This window comes from Monodon monoceros, unplaced genomic scaffold (genome assembly GCF_005190385.1).
Source record: "Monodon monoceros isolate NGI ecotype Baffin Bay Population unplaced genomic scaffold, NGI_Narwhal_1 Super_Scaffold_3, whole genome shotgun sequence".
NCBI classification, from domain to species: Eukaryota; Metazoa; Chordata; class Mammalia; order Artiodactyla; family Monodontidae; genus Monodon; species Monodon monoceros.
This window is the reverse complement of record NW_021703780.1, coordinates 48,993,235-49,005,330: the sequence shown is the minus strand read 5'-3', so window position 1 is coordinate 49,005,330 and position 12,096 is coordinate 48,993,235. Positions and strand designations below refer to the sequence as shown.

General features: G+C 37.4%; 1 protein-coding gene across 9 annotated transcripts in view; it reads right to left on the bottom strand.

The window, feature by feature from the left end:
- RBMS3 (RNA binding motif single stranded interacting protein 3) overlaps positions 1–12,096 on the bottom strand; it is a 711,536-nt gene that overhangs the window by 134,408 nt on the left and 565,032 nt on the right. For all 9 annotated transcript variants that reach the window (XR_003796707.1, XR_003796708.1, XM_029242733.1 and 6 more), the window contains exon 7: positions 583–689. Coding sequence is in view for 7 of the 9 variants with exons in the window: in XM_029242733.1 (XP_029098566.1) it covers positions 583–689 (107 nt within the window). In the remaining 2 variants the exon portion in view is untranslated. The remainder of the gene's footprint in view (positions 1–582; positions 690–12,096) is intronic.

Below are 12,096 nucleotides of genomic sequence, written 5' to 3'. Positions count from 1 at the left end.
TTCTCCTTGTTGGGAAAAGCAAAACCTTGTGTGTGTCTGCTTTTCTTTCTTCTTGACCAACAGAAAATGTCATATTTTATATTGATAGATACATATATAAGACACATATCAACATGTTTATGAGCACATGGGCATTTCGTAACTACACATATATGTGCAAGTGGAACATCTCGACAGTAGAATGAAATAAATCGAAATTTTTGTTTGTTTTTTTCAAACACAAACATTTAACTCTCACTATTGTTTTCACTGAAAATATTTTCTTAAGTAATCATACCCTCATTTTATAACTATGACACAATTATGGATCAATTCTTTGTGGCTAAGCCTTTCAGTGAGTATTATAGGATTCAAGTTTGGTTAAAGACAGAAGACTTACTGTAGTGCAGAACTGAGGTCAATTTGGAAGTCCTATACTCCTCCTGAACTAATTTTATTCTGATTAAATCAATATAGGCCTGCTCATTTGCCATCTGGTTTTCTACAGGACCTGGTTCTCTCACAGCCCCGTGTGTCTGTCTTGCCACCCTCCTGAGGGATGTCTGCGGCCACATTTCTGAGCACAGGTCAGTCAGGACTCACCTCTCCTTCCCTGGGCCAAGGCCTTCCATTCTGGGTGTATTTACTTTGATTCTGTCGCTTCTTTTGTCCTCCATCAGCGAATTTGCACAGTAAAGGCTCACTAGGGGCTGGGAAGATAAGAAACCAATTTTACATTAGCAAATCCCCTTTAAAAATAAGTGATTATGTGAGTCACAGTAGTGCTTTGTAATGCATATCTTTTGAAGTCCTCTTGCTTCTGGAGAGACATTTGGCCCCCTTTTAGTTTCAACTCTGTTGGCGGCTGTTCTAACTAACTGGGCTTCAAAAAAGTACTGGCAGACCATAAAAGAATATAACAAATATTGTTGAAAAAATAATCAGTTGAAGCAGAATGTGAACTTGCCTTAGAAGTAAAGAGACAAGAATCAACCCCTTCCGATTATGTTTGTGTTAAAAACAAGACAACAAGCCCTAAATGAAGTCACTTATGCTAAGCCCCATGTCACCAAACAGAGACTTATAGTTTCAGCCTCTCTGAGAAATGGAATCTGAAACCAGTCCATCAGGAATCCCTTGGTCAGCACTAGAGAGGTAACCTGCCTGACAGACCCCTGCATCCCCTAAAGGAAAGGGACCTTGTCACAACCAATCCACTTTTTGCTAGTATGCCTTTCCTGTCCCACTCTTTTCTGCGTATAAAAGTCTTTTATTTTATACAGCTCCTGGTAGCTCCATTCTCTCTGGTGGCTGGGATGCTGCCCAATTCATGATCTCCCACATGTGGTCCTAATTCTTCACCCTTCCCTGTATCCTTGCCTTTTGCCGTGAATGACTGTTGACTGAGGGGCTCAGTTTTTCTGAGTGCCTGTCATGTATATAGGAAGTATACATGCTATTAAACGCCTGTTTGTTTTTCTCTTGTTAATCTGTCATTTATTACAGGGGGTGTCTCAGTCAAGACCTAGAAGAGTAGAGAGAAAATTATTTTTCCTCTCCTACTATACATATGTTTATGTGTGTATATATACATTTAAAAGTCTTTTTTTGGTGAAACCTTGGAAGCTATAGAATTGGGGAACAGTACTGGCAGGAAAAGAAAAGACTGAATGAACGATTAACCTTAAGATTTCTTTTACCCACTAGCATAAAAAATTGTGCAGAAGCATCCCTGAAACAAATATTACCAGATAACAATAGTCTAGCTTGCCAAGGATCAAATATAGATAGACTAGGAGATTCTGGATTTTAAGCCTATCTTGAAGTTTGCCATTACTGAAAAGAGAACTTTCAAAAAATTGTTTTTAACACTAGCGGACATTTAAAAAGTCATGGGGTGAGACTTTCTTAGCTTTCAACTGAGATATCTTTGCAAATTGTGTTTTACAGTGTCTTAGAGGCTTCAAATATTAGCCACCCTGATATTCAAGGATCTTCATAAATGGTCAGGCTATGGATGTTGACAATGACCTATTTGTATTTATTGGCATTGCTAAGTTGAAACATCTCCTGTTACTTTCTTAATTTGAAGATGATTATGATGGTAAAGAAGATAGGGCCACAATGTTTCGCTAAATGAATTTAAAAAATAAAACCCCAGAAACAAATGTTCAAAAGTGTCATTAGAATAAGATGGAATATCCGTAATATTACCCTTGAATTGCAGGCGTGTCATCCTGATTGTTAGTTTCCCAAGGGACTATTTTATTCAGAGTGGAAGAGAAAACATTAGTAAATTAGTTAGATTTATATAATCTTCTAGTCCTCATGTAATTTCTAAACACCTGCAGGATAAAATCTCAACTCCTCAATTAGAAGATAAGAATTTGTGCCCTTAATCTTACCTTTCATCAGTCTCCTCCTCTCCCCCAGTGGTTTACAGTCCCCTCACCTCTAAATGCCTTTCCTCCTGCCTGAAATTTCCTTTTGCATCTCCCTCCTACCCCGCCCCCTGGACCCATACCCTCCATCTGGCAAACTACTAATCAACCTTCAGAATGTAGCTCAAATGTCACATTCTTCTGGAAGCTGTCTCTTACTACACCATGTCACTTCAGAGTGAAATTCCCTAATGCTTACTTGGCAGATTTTTTTCACAGGTTCAATGATGTTTTGAAACCAAGAAGGACCCTGTGGGGCCCTCCTGGGTACAAATCCTTTCCGTGTCCCCCATTTCTTCTTTGTAGGAAATAGGATTCATTCAGCCTCCTTGACCTTCCCTGAGTTCCAAAGGGTAGATTCAAAGAGTTGCTAATCAGGGAGAGGAGAGAATGCAGAAACAAAGGAGGAGCAGGCAAGAACCACTAGTGCAGCCGCCCTGGGGCAGGGTCCTGGTTCCTCCTTAAGGAATATACAGAACAATATAGCTCTGAGTTCTTCTGCAGGAACTAAGGCCCCAGGATGAAAACTTCAGGTCAAGCACAAAATTCCTGGATACCACCCTTGCTACCTCACCACCAACCAATCAGAAGAAGGTCTATACACAGCGGAAGATAACAAAGACTCTGACCCCCTCCCCAAATGATTCTTCCTTTAAAAACTTTCATGGTTGAGCAGTAACTTGGGAGTTGGTTCTTGGACACGAGTCTACCTTCTCCCCAGGTTACTGGTCTCCTGAATAAAGCAATCTTTTCTTTTCAATCAACACTTGTCTCTTGAGTATTGGCTTCTGAGTGGTGAACAGCGGAAGTTGATTTTGGTAACAGTTTCTGTTAAGTCTTCTAACAATAATAAGTAATTTCCAGGCTTGAAGGTGGAAAGTGATTATAGCAGAGTTCTGGGTGAAGTTTGTGTGTGTGTGTGAAAGTTGTTAACAGCATTTTGCACATAGATATACATAATACTTGACAGTGTTGCTATTCAGTGTGGCCCAAGGACCAGCAGCAGTGGTATCAGCACATGGGAGCCTGTTAGAAATGCAGAGTCGAGGGCCCTTTCCCAGATATACTGAATTAAAATCTGTATTTGCAGCAGATCCCAAGGTGATTCCTGTACGCATTGAAGTTTGAGAAGCACTGATGTGATTATGACTGAATCCTTAAGGAAGGAGGAATATACCTTAGATGTTAAACATGAATCCTCTGAATAATGAGACGATTTCAGTAGCACAGAAATATTATATTGTCTACAATCTCCTTATTGCAGTATTATGATGCCAATTGATTTTGTTTAGTCTCTTTTAACAGTAGTTGAAATAGAGGCTAAATGAAGAAAAGGCCTTTGTGGAAGTGAGATGCAGTTATAAGCCACAGTTTGCAATGTGCTAGAAGACATTATGGTCTCTCATGTAAATGGGGAATATTTAAAATATAATTATAACAATGCATGGCAATAAAGTTGCATGGTAATTATGAAGAAGTAATTACAATTTGCTTGCTTAGTGGAGTATTTCTAGTCTTCCAAACTCTGCACTAAACATAAAACATCGGATGCATAAACTGATAAAATAATCTAATGGTTTACAGGATTTGCTATCTTAAGCAAATGAACGGACGACAAGTATTTTGCTTAGCAAAATTAATGTAAAACACTATATACTGATTTTTATTTAAAACTTAACACAACTTCAGTTTTATGATTCACTAAAAATGTTTCTAACATCGTATCTTATAAGTAGATACTGACATACATTTCAGCTAATATGTATTAATAGGAGAATTCCTGCTGTCCCTTAGAGAAGTTGAACATTTTTAATTAGCATTCAGTTTATTTAAATTCTTCTAGTATTTATATTGGATTTGTAGTGATGCTTTTTAAAAAATATCTCTTTATTATCATAACTTACAAGTCTGATGTTTTAAATATTAAATTTTAAAATTTCTCACCTCAGATAGATTATAAATCTTACTTCAGAAAAAAAAAAGTACAGTGGGAGGAGCTGGTAGAGAGAGTAAGCTAATGACAACAGAAGCAGTTTATTGGGGGCGAGCTTAAAAAAATCTTTGTGTGAGAGTAGAGGGATGAGATGAAAACAAATTTAACAAATTTTCAAGAACTAAGATAAAATATGATAAAATTTTAATCTAGAAACTATCTTTTTTTTTCAGGTATGGATATGAATTAGTTTTTAATTAAACTATCCCTGTGATATTCAGGGTGACTTCTACATTAAAAAGCCGTTCAGGGCTTCCCTGGTGGCGCAGTGGTTGAGAGTCCGCCTGCCGATGCAGGGGACACGGGTTCGTGCCCCGGTCCGGGAAGATCCCACATGCTGCAGAGCGGCTGGGCCCGTGAGCCATGGCCGCTGAGCCTGTGTGTCTGGAGCCTGTGCTCCGCAACGGGAGAGGCCGCAACAGTGAGAGGCCCGCGTATCGCAAAATAAAAAGTTGTTCATACTAATGAATTCAAAAACGATACTAATCAAAGGATGTTAAACTTAGAAACATTTTTAACACATTCGTCCATTAATAAAAGAAAACTGAAAGCTATTCAGTATACGTATATGTTTCACTACCCTGGACTCTGTACCTGAAAAAGTGGTCAGTCTAGAGGGAAAAAGACAAGTAAAAGGAATACTCTAATGGATGGCAATGGCTGTCATAATAGAAATATGGATCGGTATTTGGGGAACAGAGAATGGATGTCTGCCTCTAGCAGAATAGCCATAGAACATCCTCTAGCTTAGAAATCACGTCCAATACCACAGAGTTTGGAAACATCACAGTTCACATGCATGGTTCTCTCCATGCCAAGTGCCAGATTATGACCTGAGCACAGGAAGGACTAATACCAAGTCTGGCTAAAAGCAGGCTTCTATCAAATGTTTGCTAAATGAAAATATTAATAAATGAGATGGATACAATGATAGGATGTAGTTGAAACACTTTTAGAATTCCAGATGAAAATTGCCAGCACTAGAGCTGAGAACAAAGAACAAAGAGCCTGGCTCAGCCCTCAGCCCTAGGTCCTTAGCCACTGCTGTCACCAACAGGGCACCGTCAGGGGAATCTGGGATGAAAAACAGGATGCGGCACTCTGTGCTTTGGACAAACAGGCCCCTTAGACAGTTAGATGTAGAGGTCAGGGAGAATTTTAATGAGCCCCGATTCTCGCTTCCTCCCATTGATAGAAAAGCACTAAAATCATTAACTTAAGATATTTGTTCTTTGTGACTAGCAGTAATTTTTTATCAAGGTGTATGCTTGACTGCACATATTCCCAGGCCAAAAGTCATATGTAAGCTAGTTTCTCCACTACCTTTTTGGAACAATTCCCTCAGAGCTTCTGAGAGGCTGTCTTCCAGGCCACAGTACTCAGTAAGGTCCCTGAATAAAACTTTAACGACTCCTATGTTGTGTGTTTTTCTTTAAGTTGACACAACAGTGTATTTGGACTTTCAGCCCTTACTATAATTCTCCATAGTCCTTAAGCCTCCTGCTGTCTTCTACCTGATCAGGATCCCTAATTCCTTCATATGTAGACAGAAGTAGCCTGTACTGATATGGGATAAATAATAATGATGTACAAGTTATGGATATAAGTCTGGTTCTAACTCTATGTTAGAACCCATGTCCTTATTTTTTTAATACTACCTTTAAAATACTTGCAGTTAGATGCAGAAAACAAACTTATGGTTAGCAAGGGGGGAAGGGGGGACAGGGATAAATTGAGAGATCGGGATTGACATATACACACTACTATATGTAAAATAGACAACTAATAAGGACCTACTGTACAGCACAGGGAACTCTATTCAATATTCTGTAATGACCTGTATGGGAAAAGAATCTAAAAAAGAGTGGATATATGTATAACCGATTCACTTTGCTGTATAGCAGAAACTAATACAACATTGTAAATCAGCTATACTCCAAAAAAAATTAATTTAAAAAAAATAAAGTGCTTTGCAGTAGAAAAATAAAATAAAATAAAATACTTGCTGTTATATCCAGGAAAGTTTGCAGATGAATTCCTCTGATTCGTATGCAAATGATTTGCTATTTTCTCTCCCTCATATGCTTTATAATGATAAAGTTCATATGCATATATGTACGTGTATATCTATAGCTACATATCTTCCTAGATGTAGAAACAGCAAGTCCCAAATCTAGACCACAACTGACATGACAAACATTACTTGAAGGTTACAACACTGAATTATTATATTTTGGAGTTAGAAAGCCTTTTGCATATAGCAAAGTGGGCTATTTGGTTCCATTTCCTTTCAACTTCTATAGACTGTTTACCATTTAACTATGTTTTGTATACTAAATGAGGTATAGTTATTTGGACAGTTCTTAGTTGTACTAAACTTCCATCCTGGAAGGCCTATAGTCCCTGCCTATTGTTTGATCTTAAAATGTATTTAATTTAAACTCTTTATTTTGCCAATAAGGAAAATAAAAGTTCAATGAATTGCCGGCTAAATTGTGGTAGCTAATAGAAACATCATACCCAGAACCGTGTATTCTGGATTTCTAATCAAACACTCTCTCCAACTGCTTACCTTCCACCTTCCCCATCAGAGGTAAAAAGAAATGAGTTTTGGGCAGTTCTTGTGCTTGAGCCATAACTTTGGGATGGAGCAAAAAGACTGAATATTCACTAAGATATGATTACTGTGGTTCTCTGAGCACAGGTTAGAATTAGAAGTGAAAACCAAGCATTCAATGAGATCTGCTAAAATGATTTGTACTGCCATTCTAATAACAGTTTATTTTAACAGAATAAACAAATTACATGGGTAATATATATATATATTTTCACATTTTATTTTTTTATTATTTTTAAACATCTTTATTGGAGTATAATTGCTTTACAATGGTATGTTAGTTTCTGTTTTATAACAAAGTGAATCAGTTATACATATACATATGTTCCCATATCTCCTCCCTCTTGCATCTCCCTCCCTCCCACCCTCCCTACCCCACCCCTCTAGGTGGTCACAAAGCACCGAGCTGATCTCCCTGTGCTATGAGGCTACTTCCCACTAGCTATCTATTTTACGTTTGGTAGTGCATATATGTCCATGCCACTCTCTCACTTTGTCACAGCTTACCCTTCCCCGTCCCCATATCCTCAAGTCCATTCTCTAGTAGGTCTGTGTCTTTATTCCCGTCTTGCCCCTAGGTTCTTCATGACCTTTTTTTCTTTTTTTCTTAGATTCCATATATATGTGTTAGCATACAGTATTTGTTTTTCTCTTTCTGACTTACCATAGGTAATATTTACAAATGTTAGACACATGTGTACTCCTATCATTTAGGCCAAAGAAATGTAAAATGGTGGAAACAAATAAAAAGTTAATAACACTTAAAGAAAGTGTAACTTGCATGTACACTCCCAATTTTATCTTTCTGAAATGGATTAGTGCTTATATTTAGTTGCAAATAAAATTCTTTACTATGGGAAGCAGGCTGACAGAAAAAGAAAATGCTCCAGAGTGACAACAAAAGCAGAACAGCTGTTTGCCTAGAAAGAAAGAGAGAAAAAACATAGTATGGTTTTTTTTTTTGATAAATCATACTATGGCTAAGTAATTATCTCAAGCTCACCTCTCTGTTTCAAGTATTAAAACAAACAGGCTGGTGGTTGCCAAGGGGGAGGGCGTTGGAGGAGGGATGGAGTGGTAGGTTGGGGTTAGCAGATGTAAGCTTTTATATATAGAATGGGTAAACAACAAGGTCCTCCTGTATAGTACAGTGAACTATATTCAATATCCTATGATAAACCATCATGGAAAAGAATATGGAAAAAATATATATATATGCACAACCGAATCACTTTGCTGTACAGCAGAAATTAACAACATTGTAAATCAACTGTACTTCAATTAAAATTTTTTTTTTAATTAAAAAAAAAGGAAACAAACAAGCAAGGCACCATCTTTTTCTTATTTGTAACAATTCTCTGATAATTCTTTTCATATAGAAAAATTTACTCTTAGAAGAAAAACCAAACCTTGTTTAGGGGAATAACATAAGAGAGAAAGTTGATGATTCACGTAGATGAGACACAATGTACATGTTGGAGGTACAATTGGTTCCTTCTGACTGAAACCTCATCTGTGCTGAGTGAAGACACCAAGAAAGTGCAAAGCACAGGTACTTCCAAGAAGCACCAACTGACTAATCTACAACTGGCTGACTTACCTGTCCAACAACAGATTGTGGAAGCTTGTGTAGTTGGAAGGCAAAACATCAAAGGAAAATGTTTCTAAGATAAAGAGTCTTTAAAACAAGGAGAATCTTATTTACTGACCAAGATGGACCATATCTGGTCTTGTCTTCCTCCTCCCCTCCCTCGTATTTCCATGGTGCTGTACTTGCCCCTGATAGACCTCTTTGCATACTATATGTAATCTTTATAGATTACTACACACTCTATGTAACATGGCACTTTTTATTAGAAAGAGGCACAAAGAAGAAAAACTATACAGCAATAACCTTATAGTACAGATATCCCTTTGATATTAAAAATCAATAAACACATAAACAAAAGAAGGACATTCTTGGTAGTAAATTCAAATTATACAAAGGTTAAAAACAAAAAGTATAAGACCCCTTCTCAACTCCCCCCATTTTATTATAATTCCTTCAGGAAAATGCATAAATATACACCTACTAATCCATCTTCCAGTTATCTGGTTCTTTTTTTTTTTAATTCCAAAGGGGACACTCAGAATGTGGGTTTTATTGTTTGTTTAATTATATATGAAGAGTCAGCACATATCATCCTTTTGAAATGCTGCTCAGTATTGTAGCAAAATTATCATGTACCATAATTTATCAATGTCCATCAACAGGGGACCAGCTAAATCTCATTAAATTTCCATAATGCGTGTCCATGTTCTTCTCCACTATTAGGAGAATTTGATTTGATTGGAGTCGGGAGCTGGGTCATATTCACCTTTGCCCAGCATCCACCCCAGTGGCCCAGCAAATTGTCTGAGAGAAGCACACGATTCATTATCTGCTGATCAAATTATTAAATACATGCAGACAGATAGACAAGAAAACTTCTTAAGATTCCTTACATTAATGAAATTCTAAAGGATTTAAGAGTGAGAGCACAACCTTTTCCTCTTTTAAGAGAGAATAGAGTCTCATAATTTCCATATTTAAATATAACTAGCCAGCCTGCTTGAAAAATCAAAAAACAAGAGAGAATTTCAAGTCCTAGTCCCAGGTATAACTCTAATTTCACATGGAGCTCATGTTACCTGCCCTAAAAACAAATGGAGGGGGAACCAGAGTGAGGAATCTTATAATGAAAAACATCAGGATTTTTCCCAGTATCCACTTACAATCCTCCACCAAGGAAGCAAACACATACGCACCCCCAAACTGAACCCAAACTCAGGTCAAGAAAACATAGGTCAATTTCCTGTATGCTGTTTCTAAGCATATATTACCTGGGCTAGAGACTGAAAGAATTCCCGAAATGCAGTAACTGAGTTAGTAGAAATAAATGTGTCCCAGTATCAAAGGGAAAGCTGTATATAACTGGGTAGGTATCTGTTTACAGGGCTCCAGGCATCAGCTGGGAGGAGAACGTCCCTTCTGTGGATGAAGGATTTACGGGGGAAATGGCTTGGGACTGAGCTTTTTCTAACTGAAGATTCAAGGAACTAAAATTGTGACAATTTGAAGAGTGCTTTCATGGAGCCTGAATCACTTACTAATCGATACTAAGTAAATTTAACCGAGACACTAGAAACTGCGTCCTTCAAAGATGTGTTAAAGACCATATGTGCCATAAATGTCTACAGATAAATCTATCTAAGGAGTCATACAAGGAATCAGTCCTCGCTATCGAGGAGTTGAGTGTAAAAACAATGCATATGAATGGCTCTAAAATAGAATATCCATTTGTACTTGCTACAGAAGCAAAGGGATAAAACAGTTTAGGGCTAGACTACCCCAGAGGAAGATTGAGTAACTATCCTAAATTCATTTTTCTTAGATAGGTATCAATTCTTCCATTGGGACTGGACATTAAAGGTATTTTATATGGATTTCTATCACCTATAGATCTTCCTATAATGCAAACTTTTTCACGTTAATCTTCCATATGTCCACCTATAGGATAAAGTCCAAACTCCTTAGCACAAAATGCTATTCAAAATCATGACCTAAATATACACATCTCTATTTCCACTTACAGGACTACTCAGAAAGGGTTGAGACCTTTCACACCTTCCTAGATTTGCTTATACTGATCCTTCTGTCCTGACTGGCTTCCCATTTTCCCCACTTAATCATTTTCATAGAATCTTTCCTGACCTCTTTATCCACGTCCCCTGCCCCAAGTTCCCATAGAGAGACCTTACCATTAATTAATGTTTTAATACATTCATTCAGTTAATTCATCCAACCTTTCCTGAAATACTTTCAAAATTAATTTGAAACGTAAGTGCTATCTACCAGGTATTGTGCTATCCATGAAAGATTTAAACAGGGAATAAAATGGACACATTTATTCCCACACAGTTCTAGCCCTCAAAGAATTTTCTTTCTGATAGCAAAATAGACATTAAACAAGTGATAAAAAAATCGCAAGTCAATTCCAATCTCTTCCTGTGTGCATCTACCATATAGACATCTAATTTGGCATGTGTAAAACACTGCTGCTCGTTCAGGTTTATATGTCTTTCTCTACCAAATTAAAAACCTCTTGAGGGTAGGCTCCCTGCATTATTCATCTTTGTTTTCCCCAAGCATAACGTAGCTTCTGGAACATAGTCGATTACACACACACATACACACACACGCAATTTTAGTAAGCATGCCTATTTTTCATTTTTAGGGCAGAAGACACCCAGAAAACTGTATCATGACTTGACAACAGAAAGCACGGAGGATCATTCCTTCTGCATCTACTCAGCTGAATAAGCCAAGACTGTTCTTCAGTCCGGTTGGGCAGTGGATAATATCTGCCAAGTTTTTAAAATATTTTTGCCTGAAGAGAGTCTCTAAGTTTCTTAATAATACATTTGGTGTTTAATAAGTCTGCAAGAAAGGCTTTTTTTATCTAAAGTAGGCATGGAAACCTCTTCCTGGTTTCCTAAAGATTATTTCAAATTTGGCTACTGTAAGCAACTGTGGTTTGATAATATGTTCCTTTTCAACTAAAAAATAATCATAATCAAAGAAGTAAACACTTTGTATTGAACACAGCATGTATTTCCTGGACATGGTGATTAGATATAAAACCTGTAGCAGCAGTCACCAACCAGGGATATATAAAAGCTTTCCTGAAAGGAAAAAGCCATTGACACAGTCCTCACAAACTGAGGATAGTTGAAGGTATGAGGTGTACGGTCATTTTGCTGATCATGAATTTTATTTTCACATCTCAGTTTTACCATTTATTCATTATAAAACCTTGGACGAGCTGCTTGCGATTTCTGGAACTTACTTTTAACTTGTGGCTGCTCCCTGACTCACGGGGTCACGTGACTTTACATTCAGCACTTAACCCTAAATCTGGTATATAGTACCACAGAGTAAATATTAGTTGAACGAATGAAAGATTGGGAGTAAATGTGTGACAATTACATAAGACAGGCAGAGAAATAGCTTTTTATGAACCATGAAGCATACAAATGTTAGGTGT